This window comes from Poromitra crassiceps (genome assembly GCF_964638095.1).
Source record: "Poromitra crassiceps genome assembly, chromosome: 2".
Taxonomy (NCBI): Eukaryota; Metazoa; Chordata; class Actinopteri; order Beryciformes; family Melamphaidae; genus Poromitra; species Poromitra crassiceps.
Window position 1 is genome coordinate 54,978,482 of NC_139624.1, and position 26,209 is coordinate 55,004,690.

At 41.7% G+C, this 26,209-nt stretch overlaps 1 protein-coding gene across 1 annotated transcript in view; it reads right to left on the reverse strand.

Annotated features, from left to right (window-relative positions):
- Positions 1-498: 498 nt before the first annotated feature.
- orc5 (origin recognition complex, subunit 5) overlaps positions 499-26,209 on the reverse strand; it is a 33,301-nt gene continuing 7,590 nt past the window's right edge. The window contains exons 7-14 of the mRNA XM_083651002.1: positions 12,795-12,925; positions 12,632-12,680; positions 12,239-12,329; positions 11,988-12,043; positions 10,738-10,850; positions 10,493-10,651; positions 1,059-1,171; positions 499-888 (exon numbers count right to left, since the gene is read on the reverse strand). Coding sequence (XP_083507128.1) covers positions 843-888; positions 1,059-1,171; positions 10,493-10,651; positions 10,738-10,850; positions 11,988-12,043; positions 12,239-12,329; positions 12,632-12,680; positions 12,795-12,925 — 758 coding nt within the window. The 3' untranslated portion in view covers positions 499-842. The remainder of the gene's footprint in view (positions 889-1,058; positions 1,172-10,492; positions 10,652-10,737; positions 10,851-11,987; positions 12,044-12,238; positions 12,330-12,631; positions 12,681-12,794; positions 12,926-26,209) is intronic.

The following is a 26,209-nucleotide window of genomic DNA, read 5'->3' on the forward strand; positions in this document are numbered from 1 at the left end:
CGGCACTGTCCGCTCAGTTTACAGTGAGCTACAGTCGTGAAGTTAGTAATTATCGCCATAGAATGGAGGCTAATGGTACAGCTGTTAAAAATCTGCCAAAACACACATCTCACGGCGCCAAAATACATGTTGTGCTTCGGGTACTCACCACACGATGAAATGTTAATCCAAAATGCACATAATCTGTCTTTTTGGAAGGAAAAGAGGTCGGCGGCCATGTTTGGAAAGTAGTGCCTGCTACCTCTTTTCCTTTAGCCCATAAATCATAGATTTACCACATTGTTTTCTCTCAATATGAAATTTTTCCCGATATCGATATTAACATTGCTGTTATTTTGCTCATTGGACTGATACCGATATATAAATATAAAAAATTACTAACATCGGCCAATACCGATATGATTACCGATATATCGTGCATCCCTAATCCTGACGGTCTTGGTATTAGAATAAAAAAGACAAGACATTTTTCATAAGACTGTTTTGGGATCATTTATAAATATATAACAGATCATACTGAAACAAAGATAAAGTGAATTAGCTAATGTGGCATTTATTTTTATTTCTACAAATATCAAATATGGCCAGTCATCAGTTTTTCCATAATGACATTTTACATAATCAGGATTTCTACAGGATGTGTTGAAAGCAGGTGCATCCCACTAAGATCCCACATTCTGAGCAGAGGTTCTACAGAAACAAAAGTGTCATTGGTCAGCCACAGGGGGGCAGCGGCACACAACTGGAATCCCTTAGTGTGGCAAAATCCTTGTTAAGTGCATTCCTGTAGAAATCAGCTCTTACTGTCACTCTGTATCATCTCTCCGTCGTGCACAGCTGGCTTATAGGAAGTCATACAAGTACTTCACGATGTCAAAGTTAACTGTCCTGGAAGAAGAGAAAAACAGCATATTCTCAGCATCAAAACCTCCTGGGGGGAGGGGGGGGGGGTTATTGGGGAACTATCTCAACATAAATGGATGCAAAATGTCAATGACCTAAAAAAAGTCAGTCTCAATCATGTATTCACACACACATGCACCTCCACCCCCACCCACCTGGAAATGGCACGGATGAAGTCCAGAGAAATTGCACATTTGTATTTGGGGGCATCCAGTTGGTCATCGTGACCGACCTGAGTCAACAGCTGCAGGGTCACCAGGGAGGAGATCTAAATACATAGGGTCACAGGGGAAAATACATTAATCTCTGCTGCAGGGTCACCAGGGAGATCTAAATACATATTAGGGACACAGGGGGGAAGACATTACTCTCTGCTGCAGGGTCACCAGGGAGGAGATCTAAATACATATTAGGGACACAGGGGGGAAGACATTACTCTCTGCTGCAGGGTCACCAGGGAGGAGATCTAAATACATATTAGGGACACAGGGGAAAATACATTACTCTCTGCTGCAGGGTCACCAGGGAGATCTAAATACATATTAGGGACACAGGGGGGAAGACATTACTCTCTGCTGCAGGGTCACCAGGGAGGAGATCTAAATATATATTAGGGACACAGGGGGGAAGACATTACTCTCTGCTGCAGGGTCACCAGGGAGGAGATCTAAATACATATTAGGGACACAGGGGGAAGACATTACTCTCTGCTGCAGGGTCACCAGGGAGGAGATCTAAATATATATTAGGGACACAGGGGGGAAGACATTAAGCTTCTGGCATACTCTTTGCGCCCAGCCAAGCGCATAGGGCGCGCACCGATTATGACGTAATCGCACGGGGCGTGTCGGGGGGCGAGGCCTGAGCGCAGCGCGGCGCGTCCATGGAGATTTTTCTATCAGCGCGTCGGGTTTTGCTGCCTGTGCCTGTAGATCTCCGTGGTAGGCTATCAGCGGACATCTGCTGTGATTGAGTCCTCACCATCGTACAGCCGCCTTCAAAGCATGATGTTCGATTATAACGAACTAGTTGTGTGCCTGAGCCTTCCCAAATGTTGAGGGTCGTTTTTTAGAATTTAATACATAGAATTGGGAACGTTACATTAAATTTCATTCAGACTGCCTGGCACCTGGAGCTGCGCACTGAGTATGTTTTGTTTTGGCCTGCGCCGAGTGCGCGCGCCCTCCTCGGAGCCCCGCCTCCAGCGCGTGCGCGAAGAGTATGCCAGAAGCTTTACTCTCTGCTGCAGGGTCACCAGGGAGGAGATCTAAATATATATTAGGGACACAGGGGGGGAAGACATTACTCTCTGCTGCAGGGTCACCAGGGAAGACATCTAAATACATTACTCTCTGCTCCACTTCTTTAACCACAACTTTTTCACACACACTAAATTATGAGAGCCAGTTAGGTCGATCATGTGAGTCAAGCCTAATTTCCTCAACATTTTCGAGTGGAGGACCAAAAATACATACATAGGCAATCGGCCAAGGACCCCAAATCACAAACATATTTGGTGGAAACTCATCTGAGAAATCTTGGTCATTAGGCTTGATTTAACACCAAATAATATACTATTTGCATCCAGAAATGGAAATGTTAGAAACTTCAGATCATTACCCTCATTTGCTTATCTGGCAAATGCAAACAGTGTGAAATTAAATTATTTTCTTATTTTGTGCAGACCACTTGAAAGACCCTTGAGGATCCCTGGAACCTAATTTGGAAGTCACAGTCATGGAGAACTATTTTTTACCACTTAAAAAGGACTAATGAGTAAAACTTATACCACTATATGGAGGCAGGTTTAACTTAGGACAATGGCAAACAACAAAGATAGTATAGAAGAAATGATTATGCACAATGCTATAGCAGTGATATATTTAGCAACTTTAGTGCCAAAAGAGGTCAAAGAGTGTATATTATGCAGATAGTCCAGAATGCTTAGTAAGCCAATACATGTTTATGACTATGATTTTTTTTACATAATTGCAAATGGCTTCCGTTTTATTATGTATCACTTAACATCTTTCGAAATACTGTCACTGTGACTGGTTGACATTTAATACTAGAAATATTGCGTACTCATTTCTAGCCTGTCACCTGCTCAACTGTTGAGCAATTGTGCACCGCAACCCCCTCGCCGGATTATAGAAGTGAGATGAGATCTCCCTCCAGTTGCACTGAACTAAGATCAAATATATTGTACGTTTACAGTAAGTCCATGTAGGGTTGGACGATGTCTACCAACATGAATCATCACGATGTCAAGGGTAAAAATCGGCGCGGGTGCGGCAGCAGCGGAGTAATGGAGGAGTGATGGTTGTTATAGGTCAGGGGTTTTCAAAGTCTGAGACTGTGGGCCTCCCCTCAGACAAAGCTTGGAAAAAGACGCCCACCCTCGCTCAATTCCTGGATGCCTATGGGATCATGATTATGTTATTTGATCAGATAGACACTCAACAATTGTGCCAAGATAGCCTGATATTGCTGCCTGATGTTGCTATTTGACATACTTATTTTTTTTTGTGATCAAATATTTTTTATTTTCTTTCAGGGGAGCAAGATATTGACATCCATTATACAAGTATATACAGATACATGTGTGGGCATGAAGACACACAGACACATTATGCAAGTTTAAACTCGCTTTCCCCTCATATCCTCCCCGTGGCGACCCCCCCACCCCCCCCACCCCCCGATCTCCTGAGACATTCATCTGTTAGCCTGTCACAAAACACAGATCAACAAATGTATACGGACTGTTACAGAAGTAGCACACTATAAAATCACAGGTTGTTAAAGCATTATATTAACGAGCAAAAGCAAACAAACGCCTCACCCTCTCATCTCTTTTATCTTATTGTATGCATCAGCCCATTGTATGATAGTGCTCTCAGTTGCACCATGCATTCTGGCCACAGATAGCTCAATAACAATTATATCAAGATACCAGTTCAACCATTGTGTGCGTGTAAGTGTGTGAGGAGGTTACCAGCGAAGAGTCAGCATCTTTTTGGCTGCTGTCAGACCTGCTAACACCACACGTTTTCCAGAATATGAAAGTTGGAAGTCATTTAAAAGCATAGCTTTTGGTGAGCATGGAATTACAGTTCCCATCAAATCTGATAGTGCGGAGGCCACCTGACTCCAAAAAGACGCTACATCCATACATTCCCAATACATGTGCATAAAGGTTCCTATATGACCATCAGGACAAAGGTCACACAGTGGGGAAAAAATAATTTTCATTGTGTGGCGTTTTCTTGGGGTGAGATAGGTTCTATGAATAAAGTTTAGGTGTATCTGTTGATGGTCAGGGTTCTTAGAGGATTCCACCACTGACCCCCATACTTTGTTCCATAGAATAGATTCATCATCAATAGGAAGATTCAGGTCCCTAGACCATACTTGTTGAACTTGCAAAGGTTTATAAGAAGACAAAGATAACAAAGAATACAATGCAGATACTAAGCTCTTGGTTTGACCTTCATTATCTAAAATGTTATGTAAAACGTGAGGAGTGAGTTGTGTGTTCCAAGGAACACCATATGCTTTCATAGAAGACCTTAACTGAAGATACAGAAAAAAAAGAAACCAGGCAGGTTATATGCATTACGTAAATGGTGTGGTGACTAGTGTCATTAAATTTAATAGGTGAGATGAGAGGGTGTTGTCTAATTGTCTGAGCTAGAGGTTCTAGCGAAAGAGCGAATAAAAGTGGAGAAAAAGGACAGCCTTGACGGCAAGAACGTAGGATGGGAAATTGGGTGGAGATGTTATTGCCTGTGACAATCATAGCAGAGGGGTTACCATAAAGTACCTGAGTGAGTTTTATAAAATCTGAATCAAAACCAAACCTCTCAAGAACCATCCATAAATAGTCCCATTCTAGCCGATCAAATGCTTTCTCGGCGTCTAAAGATAAAACAGCACAGGGTGAGTCGATGTCTCTGGCAGCATGGATAACATGCAACAGACGACGCATGTTGTCTGATGCTAGTCGGGTTTTTATGAAACCTGTCTGATCATGGTGAACTAGATTTGTCATATGTGATTCTACCCGGGTGGCTAATACTCTTGCATATATTTTAATTTCTGTATTCAAAATGGACAGAGGTCTATAGTTACTACACAATGTGGGGTCCTTATTAGGTTTAGGTAACACAGCTATTATGGCAGAGTTGGCATCCCTGATAAAAGAGCCGTTTTCAATAGAGGCAAGAATCATCTCCAAAAAAAGTTGCCCAAGTTCATTCCAAAAAGTAACATAAAACTCAGGGGGGATCCCGTCCCAGCCAGGGGATTTTCCCTTTTTCATTCCAGTTAAAGCCTTATGTAATTCAGTCAGGGTTCAAGAATCAAGATTCAAGATTTTTATTGTCACTCCGTAGTACAAGTATCACGTGTGAAATTCTTGTGCTGTGAACTCCGTTTACAACAGAGTACAAATATAACAGGGCATATGAGTGCAAAAACAACAAGAGACACAACAAGCAATAAGGCAGTAGAGTGATAAGACAAGTCAGAGACAGTGGCATATTCACTGCACATAGGTGCACATGTCATGTGCATACTTTGGACGTACTTAAACATTTAAAATTTCGACGTATTTGACGTACAGGTGCAAATAGCATATACCTTATTAAACATACAATTAAACATTAGACATACATAATGGTAGCATCTACAGTGCGGTACAGTACAGCTACTACACTATTTGTGTATGTTAACACGTTGACTCGATTTTTTTTTTTTGACGGTGCTACGTGGATCAATGCCCCCCGCGTCTCCTATGGAGATATTGGAAGTATTGAATGTGTATAATCTATTTTACCGACCAGCTAGGTGGCGACGGTGCCCTCCCGACAGAGAGAAAGTCAACCAAAAGCAGCCGCCTCCCGCGGCTGCTTCCTCCATTCTCAAGGAAATGGCTTGCCGATTTTACAGTCATCAGTCACCAGACTCGCCGCTCTCGGGCCGCGCCAGCAGCAGCACACGGGGGATTGCAAATTTGCATAAGCCTAGAGTCGCACGGGGCTTCATCGGGGCTCTCAAACCCAAGAGACGAGTGAGACCTATCCACACTCGCTGCCAGGGAGGGAGGCTGCTCGAACTCGCTGCCAGGGAGGGAGGCTGCTCGAACTCGCTGCAGCAGCAGCAGGCCAGCAGCAGAGCACTCGCTTGTGACAAACGCAGGCTGAAAGCCACTAGACACGCCCACGGAGGGAGGAGTTGAAGGAGAGGGCGTTCGGAACTATATTGTTTGGATGTCTGATCTCTCACTGATGCCAAAAATAAATGGTTAAAGTGACTGTTCTGCCTGTTTGATTGAATTTCACAAAACTGCGATTATCTCAGCTTTCACTCTCAGACAGCTGAAACCATGCTGTACTCAACGGCTAATATCTACATAACTACTAACTCTACAAACTAACTCTTTTAGACAGAGAAAGCACACATTCTATTAGTACTTTTCTGAACTTTGTGTTCACAAACTCCAAGCAGAAAAGAATCCTCGGCTCTTTTAAAATGAGCCAGAATCCTCAAAAAACGGCCTGGCAGAAGCTACCTACAGCAAAAAAAAAACGGCTGGCAGTCAATGTGTTAAGGAGTCTCGTGGCCTGTGGGAAGAAACTGTCCCTCAAGCGATTTGTGCGTGCTTTTGGGACCCTGTATCTCCTCCCTGAGGGTAACAGGGACAGGCTGTTGTGGGGATGGTTTGTGTCTTTGATGATCTTCAGGGACCTCCTGAGGCACCGCTTGTTATATAGTTCCTGCAGTTCTGGCAGCTCACATCCTGTTACGTGCTGGGCCGCGCGCCTCACTCTTCGTAGCGCCCTGCGGTCCATGGTGGTACAGTTCCCGTACCAGGTGGTGAAGCAGCCAGTCAGCAGGCTTTCAATGGTGCCTCTGTAGAAGTCCCTAAGGATTTCTGGCCTTAGCCCAAATTTCTTTAGGCGCCTGAGTCCGTGTAGTCGCTGTTGGGCCTTTTTGACAACAGTGGCGGTGTGACCGGCCCAGGTCAGGTCCTGGTGGATGTTGACTCCCAGGTACTTGAAGCTGTCCACCCTTTCCACCACTGCCATTGATGGTGATTGGGGGGTGTGCGCCCCCCCCCCCCCCCCCCTCCTGTAGTCTACAATGATCTCCTTGGTCTTGGAGACGTTCAGAGAGAGGTGGTTGTCCTGGCACCACTGTTCTAGGGCCTTCACCTCCTCTCTGTAGGCCGTCTCGTCTGATAGGTCTGCTGAGATCTTTAGCTTCCTCTTGAGTAAGACAGGGAAGTCTCAAGTTACTTAAGAATTTTTTACAGTTACCTTTATCTAGTGAAATTTCTGAAGAATATAATGAAGCATAAAAAGAACGAAATTCTGTATTAATCTCTTTAGGGTCCGATAGAAGGGCGCGTTCTGATCTGATTGTTGTTATATTTAAATATTTGTCGTTTTTCTGCAATCTCAATGCAAGAAGGTGACTGGATCTGGCCCCATTGAAATAGTAATTCCTTCTTGTTCTGTGAATTTGAAATTCTGCTCTAGACCTCAAGAGAGAGTTTAGGTCCGTCCTGACTGAATCCATTGCTTTTTTCCTTTCTTCTGAGAAACCCAAATTTATTTGTTGTTCTTCCATATTCTGCAGTTTTAATTCAAGTTCTGATAATTCACCCAATCTAGCCCTATTAAGGTTAGAAGAGAAAGAAATAGAAGTGTTTCTAATACAACCTTTGATTGCATACCAAAGTATGCGTGGATCCTCAACAGAACCAGCATTTTCAGACAGAAATGTATTAAGTTCAGTTTTTAAGTATTCACAAAAAGCATTGTTTTTAAGTAAAGTTATATTAAAGCGCCATCTTGTGGCCCTGACTGGTGTGTCTCTGAGGGTTAATTTCGCAACAACTACTCCATGGTCAGACAGTGAATTAGGAAGAATATTTACATCATGAAGCTGTGATATAGCAGTTGGAGAAGCTAGTAAGTAATCTATTCTAGAATTTGTTTTATGCCTATTAGAGAAAAACTGTAATGTCTTGAAGAAGGATTAATTGCACGAAATAAGTCAGTCAGGCTGAAATCTGATATGAGACCTTGGAAAGCAGCCGTTGCGAAATTATGAGAATGCTGGTCCCCATGAGAACGATCGAGCACTGGGTTCAAAGTAGCGTTCATATCTGCGCCTATAATAAGAGCAAAGTTTTGCATATCTGATAAAAGTTCTGTGACTTTCTTATAGAAATCTGGTTCAAAATAATTTGGTGCATAAATTGAAATAAAACAGATTTTGCGCCCCGCAATAACAGTTTTAAGGTAAGAGATTCGACCATCTGTGCTGCCAAAAGTTTCTAAAATAGACAGGGAAATATTACGTTTCAGCACAACCAGCGAGCCGCATGTTCTAGATTCAAACGAAGAGGAGGCAGCAGTGTGGTAATGTCTATTGGCAAAACGTTTAACATCTGAGTCTCTCAGGTGCGACTCCTGAATAAATGCCACATCAATATTATGTATCCGCAGGTAGTCTAAACACATCGTGCGTTTAGTTTGATCATTGAGCCCATTAGTGTTCCAACTCGCAATTTTAATAGCCGTCATATCATATAGCTAGATTGGGTGAAACATGAAATAACAGTCCAGCATAAACTGCATGAAATCAATAGTGAATTTAGACAGGTAATATTTTCAGAAAGAGATCTACCGGTATTCCTCCCCAAACATGGGTCGCCACAACCCCAGCAAACAAACAAAATAAAAACACATAAGTTGCCCACCCAAAAAAGCCCATTACATTGACTTAAAGCAATGTCCCCACCCATAACACATAGTCCACCTGACACTGGGGAAGCGGGCTATGCACAGTCACTCACCGCTCATTCCCCTGCAGGTAAAAAGATAACCTCTTAGAAAGGAAAAAGGAAAACAAAATATATATGTCCTACGACATTTTTACTTTTTTAGTAATAATAATATGGACATTAAATTAGAATGAGGTTATAAATGTAGTTTGAGCTATCCCATAACAACATAAGGATATAAAATTAGGCTACTGTTCTCACCACTGTATAGAGAGCGTCCTGGGCATGATGAGAGAGACAAAAGGAAGGGGAAAAGAAAAAGGATAATGAAAGTCGTCAAACATCAAAGATGATAACAACAGCAGCTGTAGGGAGCTGCTCAGCCATCGGGGCGCGTTCCGTCGACTCCATCGGTGTTCAGAAAGTCCTTGGCCTCCGTGGCATCCTCAAACAGGTGGTGTTGAGCGCCGCGTGACAGCTTCAACCTTGCTGGGTAGATCAAGAAGGCTTGGAAGCCCTGTTTCCTGGCAGCATCCATCACATCGGAGAAGGCTCGGCGTCGAGTAACGGTGTAGTTGCTGTAGTCAGCTGTGAAGCGAATATTCCTGTCGTTGATCTTCAGAGGGGGGTCCTTGTCCCTGGCAGCCTTGAGGATGCGATCACGGTCAGTGGAGCGAAGCATCTTGCAGATAATTGTGCGAGGTCCTCTGGCGCCCTCGCGGGACAGGCCGATGCGGTGAGCTCGCATGATCTCAAGCTTTTCACAGGCAAGTGCAGGGAACCACTTGGGGATAGATAAGTTGATGTATTGTAGTATTGGTGTTCTCAGTACGTTCAGGAATGCCGATGATACGGATATTATCTCGGCGTGACCGGTCTTCTTGTTGAGCCAAAGCTGCTTCCAATTCATTATATTTACCCATGGCTGTGGATTCAACTTTCGTGATTCGGTTATGAAGTTTGGAGCACTCATGGTTCAATTTCTTGATATCTGCCGTACATACTGAAATGTCTGACTGAATCTGGTCCAGTCTTCCAACAAAAGTTGTGAACTGTGCCTCGATAAATGAGTGTTGGTCTTTCAAGGCTTGTTCAATGAAAGTAGCTAGCTTGTTATCTGCAGCTGCACCTGGTACGGCCACGCCGACTTCGTCCGCTGGCATATCTTCTTCTTGTTGTTCTCGTTGTTGCTTCGTTCGGTTTCGTGTCGTTGTTGCAGGCATTGAACAATGAAGTGTTCGGCAACAAGATGGAGTTATTTTAGTTGGAGAACAGTGTCTATGAACAGGATAGTTCAGTAAAAAAAGGAGAGTAGAGCGAGAGTGAGCGTGCTACGCAGCCATCTTGCCTGCAGGTCACATGACCTGTAAGCTTGAGCTATTTGACATACTTCTGACTACACCTAATAGATTAAAAAAAGTTATCTTTGAATGCATGTATTAGTTTCTGACTGGGAAAGTGGGATAAAATGGTAGAACTCCAACTACTGTACTGTATCTCTGAACTATCTTTAACCAAATCACACATGATCTTCTTTTGATAACTTATGTAATAACTAATATTTTCACATTCACTGAGCCTCCCCTGAAACTGCTTGGAGCCCCCTTGGGGAGGCCCCGCCTGCCAGTTTGAAAACCCCTGGTGTATACATCCCGCTGTGAGTGTCTGGGGAGATGCTCTACAAATTATGCAAACAGTCAAATGAGTGGTGGTGGTGACTAAATAATAACTGTGAAAGCCTGCTGGGATCTGACCTGGGAGAAGATGACCTGAGCTGAGAGAAGATGATCTGACCTGGGAGAAGATGCTGGCCGTGGGGGCAACTCTGCTGTCCACCACGCTGTAGAAAATAGCCAGCAGGCGGTCCAGAGGGAAGGGCTTGGGCCCCAGCAGGTGGTTACTCGTCTTTTCATGCTTCTTCAAGAAGTTTGTCTTTTTTATTTTACCGTGGTGCTGTAGGGGGACGGGGAGCATGACTTAAACAAGAGCCTCACTGCGAGTGGCACTGGTGACAATCACTGAAGAGCGTTTTCCATTACCTTGAGGAAGAAGCGTTTGTCTGTGCGGGCAGGGTTGTAGGATGCCAGGTAGGCAGCAATCAACAGGAACTTGGAGTAATAAGGAAGTTCAACATGAGCATGAGCAGACAATCCTTGGTAAGGAGATAAATAAATACGATGTGTCAGATGCATGTATATCAAGGCAGTCTGTTACAACAATCATTATCGTTTATTAACATGTAGTGTAGAGCCATCTATAGGTCAACTGGTGATAAAGACACTAAAACAGCAATGGAAACTTGTGTTATTGCCCAGAGAAATAACATTTTGCTAGCATCCACTTGTTTAAGAAAGTAGGATTAGGTTTACTTTAGGGTAGAGTAGGCTATTAGCCTTTTTCACCTTAGCCATTTTGTGTCTAAAAGTAAGGAAGTAACAGAGGTGCAACAAAACATTAACGAGGACGACCCCGGCACTGGAACACCTAAAAGGATTGGAAGTTGGAAACCCTCATTCATGTTTGCTTGCACCTGTGTTACTTCCTGCCTTTTTCAGATACAAAATGGCAGCTGGTGAAAAAAGCCCATGGCATGCAGCTGTGAGGTTTAGGTAGGGTAGTTGTAGTTGTAGGTAGGGAATGAAAGCAGTCAATGGAAGGGCCTCACAAATATAGTTAATACAAACACATGTATGTGTCCACTGCATTCAAGACTAAGCAGGTACACTACACATCACACCAAACAAGGAACATCCACTTTACTTCACACTGAAACGTTTGTTCTGAAATCGCATCAGGCTATCTTTATTAAGTGCAACAATATATATATGTATATACAGTATATATATATATATACATATATATATATATTTCTGATTTCCCCCCATTTTCTCCCTAATTGTACTTGGCCAATTCCCCCTGCTGCCCCACCCTCTCTGCCGATCTGGGGAGAGCCGTAGACACACACATGCTTCCGCTGATACATGTGCAGTTGCCAGCCGCTTGTTTTCACCTGACAGCGGGGAGCTTCACCGGCAGGACATAGCAGCCCCGCCCCGAACAGGTGCCTCGACCGACCAGAGGAGGCGCTAGTGCAGCAACCAGGATACACCCTCATTCCGGCTTCCCACCCGTAGACACAGCCAATCGTGCCTGTATGGAAGCCCGACCAAGCTGGTGGTAACACAGGGGTGCGAACCTGCAACCCTTGTGTTGGTAGGCAGGAAATCTACCGCTACATTACCCGTCCCGGACAGCCTAAGTGCAACAATATTGATATGTGTGTCAGTACCTCTCACAGCTCCCGTTTCCTTCTCCTCCATTTGCTGCAGCTGCTCCCACTGAACACTAAACAGAGGAAGAGACAACACACTGTGGTGAGGAGGAACCACAGGGAAGACCACAGCTGATGGCACTATGGACTGCTGCACTGCCCATGTTATCAACGGCCTCAAAACAGCCAAATTATCCATCCGATAAAAATGGACAGCGCAATTTGATTATTTTTGCCTGGAGCAGATTCAGGATGACAGAAACACAGACCTGGACACCTCCCGAAGGTAGACCGTCTGCATGGCTTTCTTCAAATGAGGCTCAATGTTTCTCCACAGTTTGTGCGTGTCGCTCTCTTTCACTGAAGACAACAAATAAACTAACATTACTGAAATTACATGACACTCATTTACTTACACCATAATGGTTATGGAGGCGATCAGGAATGTAGAAAACAGAGGAATCATTAATTTCCCAGTAGAAATGAATGGATTTTCTATAAGGGGGGGGCATAACATACGTATACAAACAACTTAAAAACAAAACATATCTGGACATAAAAGGAAATCCATCTTCAAATGAAAACAAAGAGAGAAAAGGGTAAAAGATGGCATCTTAAAAATGTATCAAGTAACTTTCAAATGAATTAATAAATTTCCTTACCTTTTCCATCCTCCAAAGGCTCACAGAACTTTGAAAAGTTAAGTGCAGCCTAGTCAAAGAAAATAAAATAAATATTAGTTTGAAATCAAATCAAAACCAAAATCAGAAATCTCCAGTCCAATTGATGAGTGTGCCGTAGAGTGTGTGACTGTGTGTGTCTGACCAGGTGACGGAGCTCTCGGAGGTCTCGACAGACCGAGTAGAAGACTCCTAGCAGGATGTTGATGTATGAGGAGTAAAGCTCTGCAGAATAAGACGGATGGCTGTCCTTGGACAGGATCTGCTGCAGCTCTCCTAGATGGACAGAATCACATGGAGCATATATGGAAGGAGCCTTACTGTCATCCTTGCTTAGGCACACAAAACACGTGCCTACTATTGAATACAAAAGAAACTGTATGCATGATGTTCAGTAAATGACCAGTTGTAATCACAAGGTCCAATGTGTTCCTGGGAGGAGATGAATTGGAACTGGTCTCCCAGTTCCAGTACCTTGGAGTCATTTTAGACTCAAATCTATCCTTCTGGAAACACATTAAAAAGGTAAAATGCATGGTTTAAAATGTTGAAAATGTATAAGATTCAGAAAGATGCAAATATATTGAAATGGGTAGCTTACGATAGAAACTTCAAATCAACTCAGTACGACCAAGGATTTAAGCAGTGGGCAGCAAAAGGAATTACCTCTTGGTGTGTTTTGGTGAAAGAAGGGGAGCTGGAGAGTTTTGAAAATCTGAGAGGAAAATATCAACTGCAGAAGCATGACCTATACAGATACTTTCAATTAAGAGACTATTTTAAAAAGGAAATCAAAGTAGACCCTTCCAGGGAAGTGAATGGTGTCGTCCAAATCATAATGAAGGCATATGAAGGAAGTAACATAAGAGTCATTTCAGCATTGTATCAAGCATTGAACTCTAATGATAAACACTCGACTGGGAAATGGGAGAAAGAGCTTAGTGTGGAAATCTCAGATGAAGACTGGCTAGAAATGTGGGAGACGCACCAAACAACCACCAATTCACGGACCTGGAGGGAGTTCTCATGGAAAAATCTGATCCGATATTTTATAACACAGAGAATAAAAAGTAAACAGCTACATAAACGACAGAAATGTTGGAGAGATTGTCGGTCTTTTGATGTTGATCACTCTCATGTCTTTTGGAATTGTCAGAAAATTAATTTTTTTTGGGAAATGGTATCTGAGGAACTCCAGCAAATATTAGGATATGGAAACCTTGAGAGCTGTTTGGTCCTTTATTTATGTAACTTTTAAGAACGTACTGTCTCGGGGAGTGATAGATTAGGGATGTTCATTTTGAAAATTTTCCAAAATCGATAATTGGTGAAAATGAACGATCAATTATCGATTATCGATCATATTAATACTTTTTTTTTTTTTACAAAATGAATGCCTATGGCAGGAAATACGAAAGACAACGTGTTCTCCTCAATGAACTCTTTATTTCAATGTGTCTCCTCTCCAACACTGCTGTCCCCGGCGCATGCCGGTGTGAATTCCCCATGTTTAAAACAGTTTTGTTGGCACAAAGGCCCGTGCCCAGCCAGAAAACTAGAGACTATATGAAGCTCCACCTCACGTTAGTCGGCTGTGCAATGGAGTGGGGCGAGGAGGAACGAATTCCACCCAAACCTAGTCCCAAAAAAAAAAAAAAAAAAAAAAAAAAATCGATCCAAATGCCACAGGATCGATTCCAATCCTTAACTCATTGAGTGCCAGCCACTTTTGGAAAACGGATGCTCCCAGTGCCAGAGTTTCAGAGCGTTTTCAGTGATTTCTCGAGGCCCACAGAATATTGTGTGATATTACTATGTAAACACCGAACACGCCCAAAGAACGATGAGACTCTCTTCTATCATCAGCAAAAAAAAGTTTATTGATATCATTTTCCGTTCTTTAGTTATGAGCCGGAGAAGATAGGTTGATTTCACCAAAAAGAGACGTTTCAAACTAGAAGCTGAGATAATTAGCCTTTTGTGAAATGAAGCATTTCAAGCACATGACTGACTCTGAAGCTAACATTTTCTGATGTGACACCTCAAAAATAATTTCCTTCAATAAAACAGTGAAAACAAAGGAATTTTGCTTGGCAAAATAATATTTTTTAGCTGCAACCAGCAGCGCTGGCCCCTGCGTGCGCTGCTGGTTGCAGCTTCTTGCTGGTCTTGATTTACTGCTGGTGGGCATCAGATATTCTAGCTTGTGTTTACCAATCCTGTCCTGCTGTCTGGGTCTGTCTGGGTCGGTGTTGTATGCTGCCATGCGTGCCCCACCCCCCCCCCTCAACTGCAAACCCCTCCTCCGTGGGTGTGTCTCTGGTGGCTCTCTGCTGAGTTTGCTCTGCACTGAAAAGTGCGCTACATCCAGCTTTTTCACAGCGTTCTGCGTGTATTTGTCACCGGCTCTCATCGCTTCCAGTTGAGAATAATAACAACTCCACAACTAATCATGCGGATGGGCTATCGCAGCGGACACAGAGGGGCTCAATTGTGGCAGCAGATTGGCTGCTGCAGGCACAGCTAACGTTATGCTTCATGCATATCGATGCATACTGATGCGATTTCCGTTTCCCCATGACTTCTTCTCTCTTTTTTCCTCGCCTTTCTCTAATCTGGAGAGCACTGTCGCCACCTAACGGGTCCGTAAAATAGCTTTTACACATTCAACATCCACCATACTTTCACAGGAGATGGATCAGGCTTTGATCCACGTCCCACCGTCAAAAAACACAATTGACGACTTTAGTCGTCATTGGCACTCTACGTTACTATCCGAATTGACGACTATAGTCGTCATTGGCACTCAATGAGTTAACGATCAATTATCGATTTTCGATAATTGATGAACATCCCTATGATAGATATCTACGGTAATTAAAATACTGTTACGGGGCACGGTGGCTCAGTGGTAGAGCTGTCGCCTCACAGTCAGAAGGTCCTGAGTTCGATTCTCGCCTGGGACACTGTGGGCGCTGTGGTTGTGTTCCCCCCCATATCTTCAGTGCCTACTGCCCAGGTGGGGTATCTCGTCGTAAGGGCCTTTCTGTCTGTGTGGAGTTTGCATGTTCTCCCCGTGCTCCCCCAGGGGGTTCCTCCGTATATAACCCCCCCCACTAAAAAAAACATGCAGAAGATCAGATCGTCATCGTCATCTGACCAGTGACGACAACATCCTAAGTTGGTCCCCGGGCGCTGTACGAGAAAGCGACCACTGCTCCTGGCCTGCCCCCTGGAGGAAAGGACAAGCCTGGATGGGTCAAATGCAGAGGACATATTTCACCGGCCACCATCAGCATGAGTGTGTGTAGTGGCCGCATGCATGTGTTGTAGTGGGTTGTGTGACAGTAAAGACGGGCTGCCGTCTGAAAATCGTTTTTTTTAAATCGTTTTTTTAAATCGTGTTAGTAGCAGCCAAGAAAGCTATCACTAGGAACTGGGGAAGAGAAATGCCAAAAGAACAATGGTTAACTATTGTAGAAGACATTTATTTAATGGAGAAACTGACACACATCCTGAGGCTACAAGAGGAGAAAATGGAGAGTAAATGGGGAAAATGGACCATGTACAAGACACCAAAAGAGGACACTGTTACGGAGATGTTAACTGAATAACATAATGCCAAAAGGAGACTTACCCCAAGCTTTTTATTTTACATTATGTTCCCCCCCTTGTCTGTAATGTATTTCTTTTGTTGTCAATAAAAATTTAAGTGACAAAAAAAAAGAAGGTAAAATGCACAATTAATTTTAATTTATTTAATTTTAAACAAATCTGGACCTTAACAGTTGATGCTGCAAACGCATATCTTCATTGTATGATTCTTTTCTCATATTGAATATTGCTTTACAAACTGGTCGTTTGCAGGTGCCACAGTCATAAAAACCCATTGAACAGCTTTTTAATAGAGCCATCAAGGTATTTGCTAGAAAACCACGATCATACCATCATTGTAACATTCTGGAACAACGTCACTTTTTAAACTTTGAAAATTTCAAGGTCCTTAACACGTTCACTGCCAATGGCGAGTTGAGTCGTCAAAAAAAATCCAACGGTTGACTGCCAATGACGAGTTGAGTCGTCAAAAAAAAAAAAAAAAAATTTTGACGGTGGGACGTTGATCAACGCCCCCCACGTCTCCTATAAAAATATTGGAGCCACCGAACGTGTACAACCCATTCCACCGACCCACTAAGTGGCGACAGTGCTCTCCAGACTAGAGGAAGGCAAGCAAAAAGCAGTGTGAGGAAGCCATTCTCATGAAAATGGATTGGCGAAAACGCTTTCGCTTTCGCGTTTGGGAGCTGGCGGGGGGGGATTGCAAATTTGCATAATAGATTATGGGTGCAAGACACTTTGAAACACGCAGCATAAATAAGACCAGAATTGCAAAAGCTTCATCAAAGCTCTCAACCGAAACCGCAAGAAACGAGCGAGCCCATCCAGACTTGCCCAGCGGCCGCCAGCAGACAGGAGCAGCAGCAAAGCAGTGAGCCTGGTGACGCGAGGTTACAGCAGCAGAAACGAGCTTGTGACACGCCCGCTGCAGCCAAGAAGAACACACACGGAGGGAGGAGTTTGAAGGAGAGGGGTGTTTCCTGCTGTTATGGAGGAAATTACTGTTCAAAACTATTGTTTAGATGTCTGACGTCTTACTGATGCCAAAAATGAATGGTTAAAGTGACTGTTCTATCGAATTTCACAAAAAGCTATTTATCTCAGCTTAAATTTTCAGACGCTGAAACCATGCTGTATTCAAGTGCTAATGCCTACATAACTACTAACTCTACAAACTAACTCTTTTAGACAGAGAAAGCACACATTCTATTAGTTCTTTTGAGATATTTTGTGTTCACAAAATCTTAGCAGAAAAGAATCCTCGGGTCTTGAAAGATGAGCCAGAATCCTCAAAAAAACCCTCTGGCAGAAGCTACCTACAGTAAAAAAAAAACGGCTGGCAGTGAATGTGTTAAGAGTGCTTGTTTTATCTACAAATGCCTACACGGACTAGCCCCCCTCCTGTTCAGGAATTCTTCCACAAGAAAAGAACCACTGGACTTGGCACCAGGTCAAACACCATGTGATTGTGAGGTCCAACGTAGACTGACCAGTGGGCTGTACCACGAATGTTGTATAAGAAGATCCAGGATCTGTCCCTTGATCTGGTTTGGCTAAACCAGATAATTGCCATCTAGCTGGATTTTAGTTAACTCATACTACGAACGTAGATCGCCACTCATTAAGTGGAACCAGGTTTTTCTAATCAAGCTGAGAGCTCGTGCACATGAAAATGCCCATGCACAGGAGCTCGTGCCCGCAAAAGAGGCGTGGTTTTTAACAACTGCCAATCACAATGCAATAGGGACTGCTCCAACTTCTACAGCGCCAGACACGCCTATTTCCTCATTCATTCAAAGCGCAAATCGTGAAGCTTTACTACTGTATGTCAGAATAAAAATCCGCGTTGGATATTATTAGTCTGTTCCCGAATGACTGTCTAAAGTTATCACTTTTATTCACATCAGTAATTTCTTTGAAGAGCGGTTTCTGCCTCCACGTAGGCTATCTACAGCAGCTCAATTCACCCTCTCAATAAACTCAATATAACCTGCATGTCTATTTCCAAAATCCGTAGGCGTTTAGACCATTTAGGCTCAATGAATAATAATGATCTCATGATGTGTTTGGTCGCACTGATGGAATAATTCCTATAGGCTAATCAATAAAAAAATTATAATAAAATTAAAAAAGGCTGCTGAACTGAATCGACACGGTACGTACGGGCATAGATTTCATCTATAAAAAATAGCCTATTTTGTGGTCACATATACAGTAGGCTATTGGCAGCAGAGTCGCATATCCCATATTTCATACAATGACTATACTGGAAATAATATGAAGTTCAATCACATCATACATGCCAAAAGCAACACAGTTGCAGCTGCAAAATGCAGGAGTAGCCTAGATATGAATCATCTGTGTGCAGGCGATCCCATATTAAATTGCTTAGATAGTAGTAGACTATTCTGACATGTATGACTATGTCCAACTCAACGTCAGCCTCAGCTCCATTGCGCACACGGAGACGTTTATGTAACCTTTTTATGCCGGTTTAGTGATATTTCTCCACTCACCATTCAGCTGCAATCGATCGGCGGGGTCAAACAACGTATCTACTTGAGAGCACAAAAATTAATATATAAAAACATATTCCAAAGTGGTAAGTAGGGCTTAATTTAAATGTAGCCTGCAACAAGTGCAAGGCTAATCAGTCCTCGATTAATTCAACAGGAGCCATTTTTTTCTTTTTTCTTTTCTTTTGAATGCAATGTATTTTTCATATGGGGACCATATGAATGTCGACTCGCTGTTTCCAGAGAGCTGATTGGTAAGCAGGTGGGTCTTTCATGGGTTTTGATCTTATCCTCTGAACTTAACCTGCTACAAAGCAGGTTAGCCGTAGAGCATAAGTTGCTATGGTGATCTATCTCGGTAAGAAGTTAACTAGCGTCGTGGTACGGCAAACCTAGGGTTAAACCTGAAGTTACCTCGCTAAGCCACTAATCTTGCTTCGTGGTACACCCCACAGGTTTGGTCAAAACGTCCTGTCTATAAAAAGGCAGCCAAACGTGGAACAGTCTCCCAGTTTCTTTAAGGGAAAGCCCCACCCTGGCCACTTTTAGAAATAAACTGAAACAATGGCTGAAAGCCAACCAGACATGTGAACATTTGTAGTATAATTTTGGTGCCTTTGTATTTTTGAGTGTATTTTATTACCTATGTAGTCCTTACTGTTTACATGTTTCTGTTTTTATGTTTGGGGACTGCGGATGGATCAGCAGAGGCATAGCCTACAGCAGACCACTGTTTCCATCATGTTTTCTCTTTAGACTGAGGTTTTTTTGTCTCATGAGAGACAAAGATGTAGCCGCACACACTATAGTCAAAGTGCCAATATTTATTGAGGACACAGAGAAAAGAAAACCAACGTTTCGGCAGCAAGCTGCCTTCTTCAGGGTATACAGAACACATTACAAGTCACACCTATATGGTGCCAGAGAATCATGCAGCCAATCACATGAGGCTAGAAGAGCATGGGTTCTAATGAGACCTGTCCCTGTGCTGCGGGGCAATCAGGATCAGGTGCCATCTCACATTCCTAGACAATTAGGGAGGGGTTATACTTAATTAAATAGCCTTTATGCAATTGTGAGAGGATCTGGAATACTAATTCCTTGTCCAAAGGACAAACAATATAAGCTACTACATTTATAGGCTAGCAAATACATATATAATGAAACCACAACAGTAAAGAACAAGAATCGAATACAGTACCAAGTACAAAAAATTCATTACAATCAAGAAAATCTTTAGACTACCTCACATTTATTTAGGGAACGGGATTCATTCCCTCGTTTTAGGGTTTGACTGGTGTCTGGCGATGTTTTAATCAATCAATACGTAATGGCTGGAAACTTGCATAATTCAGCATTTTCTTTTGCCGACTTTCTGAATACCACGATGATTTCATGAAACCTTTGGATCATGGAAGATCATGAGGGAGAAGACTCATCTCGCTGTCACCACGATTGCAGATTTAACGTCCAAAACAGCAGCATTGTGGATGTGAGTGGATCTACGTTTACTAGTTCTTTATTATCCATTGCCTGGCCTGGATACCTCGTAATGTTGCATTTACCCCCATGCACATCATTTGACCATTTTTTTCTACTTATAACTGTATGAAACACCATAAAACCAGAGGAGAATCCCGATTTCTTCTGCTTCTCTATGGAGCTCCAGACTCAGGTTGTCCGAGTGTATTGTGGACCTACACGCGCTGTGATAGATTTGCTCGTCTGCGTTCGGGGCGGGACTTAGCGATAGGTCGCATTGTCCCGTCCAAATAAACAAATAAATTAAGTAAAGTAAAAAAGAGTATTACAAAAATAAATGTCTCATCATTTTGAAGGATTTCCAGCACCCGTACGAACCCTGAATGATTCAATCACTCTCACATTTTTGCGTTCAATTGACACAGTGGTGTTTTGGAATGCAATATTCCTTCAGTCGCTGCTAACAGTGTTAGAACAAAATCGCAGGTTCCATCGGCACCTCACACCACATCCACGAGTGTCTCATTATACAGTGTGGTGAGAGGGGATGCGGGAGACATTCATGATCGGGCTGGGTAAAAAATATATATATTTTCCTGATTCAAATCTATCTTCATTTGAAAGGTCCGATATCGATCCATAAAACCTGAGATCGATCGTAATAAGATACACACACACACACGGCCTTAAGGACAGGACTCTGCAGAAGGTAACAAGCGTTAACGACCGGATTTTCCCCCCTACTGTCACCATGGTGAAAACCTGTCCAGAGGCAATAATATGGACTGTCTATACGAGGAATCAGCGTGATGTCACAACAACAAATTACAGCAAAACATCTGGAACCGCAGCAGTTAACTAGTATGAGTTGTTAACAAATGTTAATATCTCAAAAACTATACATGACATCGCTTATATTTTGACATTCTGAGTGAGAGCAGAAGTAGCTCAAGAGTTTGATGTATAATATATGCACGTCGTGTTAAAGTTGTGTGAACTGTCGCAGTTTATTTTAAATGAACACTGCACTGTTGGGGCTAGAGTGAGCACTAAAGGCTCGCTCCATAGGGTTCCATTGCCGTGTCCACCCGGAAACGTGGTTTACCAAAATGCTGCTCGGCTGATCCCTCGTATAACCCTGAAGTGTGTGTGAAGTACATACATGTAAACTGTGACACTTGTGTTGTGAATAATCTTTTTCCTGAATAGACCTTACTTACATATTCTAACTCATTTTGTTCCATTTTCGTTTAGAATAACTTACTTGCAGACATTCTTGCTAGCTCAATTGACTGACAGTTTAAATACTTTGTAGATGGAGTTACCTTATTATCAGTGTTGTTCATGCTATTTAGGATGATGTACTCTAGTTAAACTCAGTTTATGGAAATAAAGAAAGCCTCCAACAACAAAGGATTCTCAGACAGGAATAATTTCCATAGAGTAACACATACCACTTTACAGAGTTTACACTTCCTCACACTATACTATATTGTTTTGACTGCTGTAGGGTGGTGATTCATGTTAAATAAAAAGTACATTAATGTAACTGCTTTGGGATCAATTCTTAACGTTAATACTTTTAATAATGCATCAGGTTAGAGTTCCTTACACAATTTACAGCATTAGTTCTCTGAGAATCTCTTTCATATCGAAGCAAATTTTGTATTCTAACAGAAATATCCCTAACCTGAATGGATATCGAATTGGAAATTGAACTGGGACCTTGTGAATTGGAGTCTAAATCAGTGGCGACACCCGGCCCTAATTCATGACACTGTCTGGACAATGTAGTATTTGTCTGTGAATAATAGTACCTTCACTGAAGTGACACTGGAGGATTTAGTGTTTGTCTGTGAATAATAGTACCTTTACTGTAGTGACACTAGATAATGTAGTGTTTGTCTGTGAATAATAGTACCCTTACTGTAGTGACACTGGATCATGTCGTGTTTGTCTGTGAATAATAGTACCTTTACTGTAGTGACACTGGAGGATGTAGTGTTAGTCTGTGAATAATAGTACCTTTACTGTAGTGACACTGGAGGATGTAGTGTTAGTCTGTGAATAATAGTACCTTTACTGTAGTGACACTGGAGGATGTAGTGTTTGTCTGTGAATAATAGTACCTTTACTGTAGTGACACTGGAGGATGTAGTGTTTGTCTGTGAATAATAGTACCTTTACTGTAGTGACACTGGAGGATGTAGTGTTTGTCTGTGAATAATAGTACCTTTACTGTAGTGACACTGGATCATGTCATGTTTGTCTGTGAATAATAGTACCTTTACTGTAGTGACACTGGAGGATTTAGTGTTTGTCTGTGAATAATAGTACCTTTACTGTAGTAACACTGGATCATGTTGTGTTTGTCTGTGAATAATAGTACCTTTACTGTAGTAACACTGGAGGATGTAGTGTTTGTCTGTGAATAATAGTACCTTTACTGTAGTAACACTGGAGGATTTAGTGTTTGTCTGTGAATAATAGTACCTTTACTGTAGTGACACTGGATCATGTCGTGTTTGTCTGTGAATAATAGTACCTTTACTGTAGTGACACTGGAGCATGTAGTGTTTGTCTGTGAATAATAGTACCTTTACTGTAGTGACACTGGAGGATTTAGTGTTTGTCTGTGAATAATAGTACCTTTACTGTAGTAACACTGGATCATGTAGTGTTTGTCTGTGAATAATAGTACCTTTACTGTAGTGACACTGGATCATGTTGTGTTTGTCTGTGAATAATAGTACCTTTACTGTAGTAACACTGGATCATGTAGTGTTTGTCTGTGAATAATAGTACCTTTACTGTAGTGACACTGGAGGATGTAGTGTTTGTCTGTGAATAATAGTACCTTTACTGTAGTGACACTGGAGGATTTAGTGTTTGTCTGTGAATAATAGTACCTTTACTGTAGTGACACTGGATCATGTTGTGTTTGTCTGTGAATAATAGTACCTTTACTGTAGTGACACTGGATCATGTTGTGTTTGTCTGTGAATAATAGTACCTTTACTGTAGTAACACTGGAGGATGTAGTGTTTGTCTGTGAATAATAGTACCTTTACTGTAGTGACACTGGAGGATTTAGTGTTTGTCTGTGAATAATAGTACCTTTACTGTAGTAACACTGGATCATGTTGTGTTTGTCTGTGAATAATAGTACCTTTACTGTAGTAACACTGGATCATGTTGTGTTTGTCTGTGAATAATAGTACCTTTACTGTAGTAACACTGGAGGATGTAGTGTTTGTCTGTGAATAATAGTACCTTTACTGTAGTAACACTGGATCATGTTGTGTTTGTCTGTGAATAATAGTACCTTTACTGTAGTGACACTGGATCATGTTGTGTTTGTCTGTGAATAATAGTACCTTTACTGTAGTAACACTGGAGGATGTTGTGTTTGTCTGTGAATAATAGTACCTTTACTGTAGTAACACTGGAGGATGTAGTGTTTGTCTGTGAATAATAGTACCTTTACTGTAGTGACTAGTGACACTGGAGGATTTAGTGTTTGTCTGTGAATAATAGTACCTTTACTGTAGTAACACTGGAGGATGTAGTGTTTGTCTGTGAATAATAGTACCTTTACTGTAGTAACACTGGATCATGTTGTGTTTGTCTGTGAATAATAGTACCTTTACTGTAGTGACACTGGATCATGTTGTGTTTGTCTGTGAATAATAGTACCTTTACTGTAGTAACACTGGAGGATGTAGTGTTAGTCTGTGAATAATAGTACCTTTACTGTAGTGACACTGGATCATGTAGTGTTTGTCTGTGAATAATAGTACCTTTACTGTAGTGACACTGGAGGATGTCGTGTTTGTCTGTGAATAATAGTACCTTTACTGTAGTAACACTGGATAATGTAGTGTTTGTCTGTGAATAATAGTACCTTTACTGTAGTGACACTGGAGGATTTAGTGTTTGTCTGTGAATAATAGTACCTTTACTGTAGTAACACTGGATCATGTAGTGTTTGTCTGTGAATAATAGTACCTTTACTGTAGTGACACTGGAGGATGTAGTGTTTGTCTGTGAATAATAGTACCTTTACTGTAGTAACACTGGATAATGTAGTGTTTGTCTGTGAATAATAGTACCTTTACTGTAGTGACACTGGAGGATGTAGTGTTTGTCTGTGAATAATAGTACCTTTACTGTAGTAACACTGGATCATGTCGTGTTTGTCTGTGAATAATAGTACCTTTACTGTAGTAACACTGGAGGATGTAGTGTTTGTCTGTGAATAATAGTACCTTTACTGTAGTGACACTGGAGGATTTAGTGTTTGTCTGTGAATAATAGTACCTTTACTGTAGTAACACTGGATCATGTAGTGTTTGTCTGTGAATAATAGTACCTTTACTGTAGTGACACTGGAGGATTTAGTGTTTGTCTGTGAATAATAGTACCTTTACTGTAGTAACACTGGATCATGTAGTGTTTGTCTGTGAATAATAGTACCTTTACTGTAGTGACACTGGAGGATTTAGTGTTTGTCTGTGAATAATAGTACCTTTACTGTAGTAACACTGGATCATGTAGTGTTTGTCTGTGAATAATAGTACCTTTACTGTAGTGACACTGGAGGATGTAGTGTTTGTCTGTGAATAATAGTACCTTTACTGTAGTGACACTGGAGGATGTAGTGTTTGTCTGTGAATAATAGTACCTTTACTGTAGTAACACTGGATAATGTAGTGTTTGTCTGTGAATAATAGTACCTTTACTGTAGTGACACTGGAGGATGTAGTGTTTGTCTGTGAATAATAGTACCTTTACTGTAGTAACACTGGATCATGTCGTGTTTGTCTGTGAATAATAGTACCTTTACTGTAGTAACACTGGAGGATGTAGTGTTTGTCTGTGAATAATAGTACCTTTACTGTAGTGACACTGGAGGATTTAGTGTTTGTCTGTGAATAATAGTACCTTTACTGTAGTAACACTGGATCATGTAGTGTTTGTCTGTGAATAATAGTACCTTTACTGTAGTGACACTGGAGGATTTAGTGTTTGTCTGTGAATAATAGTACCTTTACTGTAGTAACACTGGATCATGTAGTGTTTGTCTGTGAATAATAGTACCTTTACTGTAGTGACACTGGAGGATTTAGTGTTTGTCTGTGAATAATAGTACCTTTACTGTAGTAACACTGGATCATGTAGTGTTTGTCTGTGAATAATAGTACCTTTACTGTAGTGACACTGGAGGATGTAGTGTTTGTCTGTGAATAATAGTACCTTTACTGTAGTGACACTGGAGGATGTAGTGTTTGTCTGTGAATAATAGTACCTTTACTGTAGTAACACTGGATCATGTAGTGTTTGTCTGTGAATAATAGTACCTTTACTGTAGTGACACTGGAGGATGTAGTGTTTGTCTGTGAATAATAGTACCTTTACTGTAGTAACACTGGATCATGTAGTGTTTGTCTGTGAATAATAGTACCTTTACTGTAGTGACACTGGAGGATGTAGTGTTTGTCTGTGAATAATAGTACCTTTACTGTAGTAACACTGGATCATGTAGTGTTTGTCTGTGAATAATAGTACCTTTACTGTAGTGACACTGGAGGATGTAGTGTTTGTCTGTGAATAATAGTACCTTTACTGTAGTGACACTGGAGGATTTAGTGTTTGTCTGTGAATAATAGTACCTTTACTGTAGTAACACTGGATCATGTCGTGTTTGTCTGTGAATAATAGTACCTTTACTGTAGTGACACTGGAGGATGTAGTGTTAGTCTGTGAATAATAGTACCTTTACTGTAGTGACACTGGAGGATGTAGTGTTAGTCTGTGAATAATAGTACCTTTACTGTAGTAACACTGGATCATGTGTTTGTCTGTGAATAATAGTACCTTTACTGTAGTGACGCTGGAGGATGTAGTGTTAGTCTGTGAATAATAGTACCTTTACTGTAGTGAC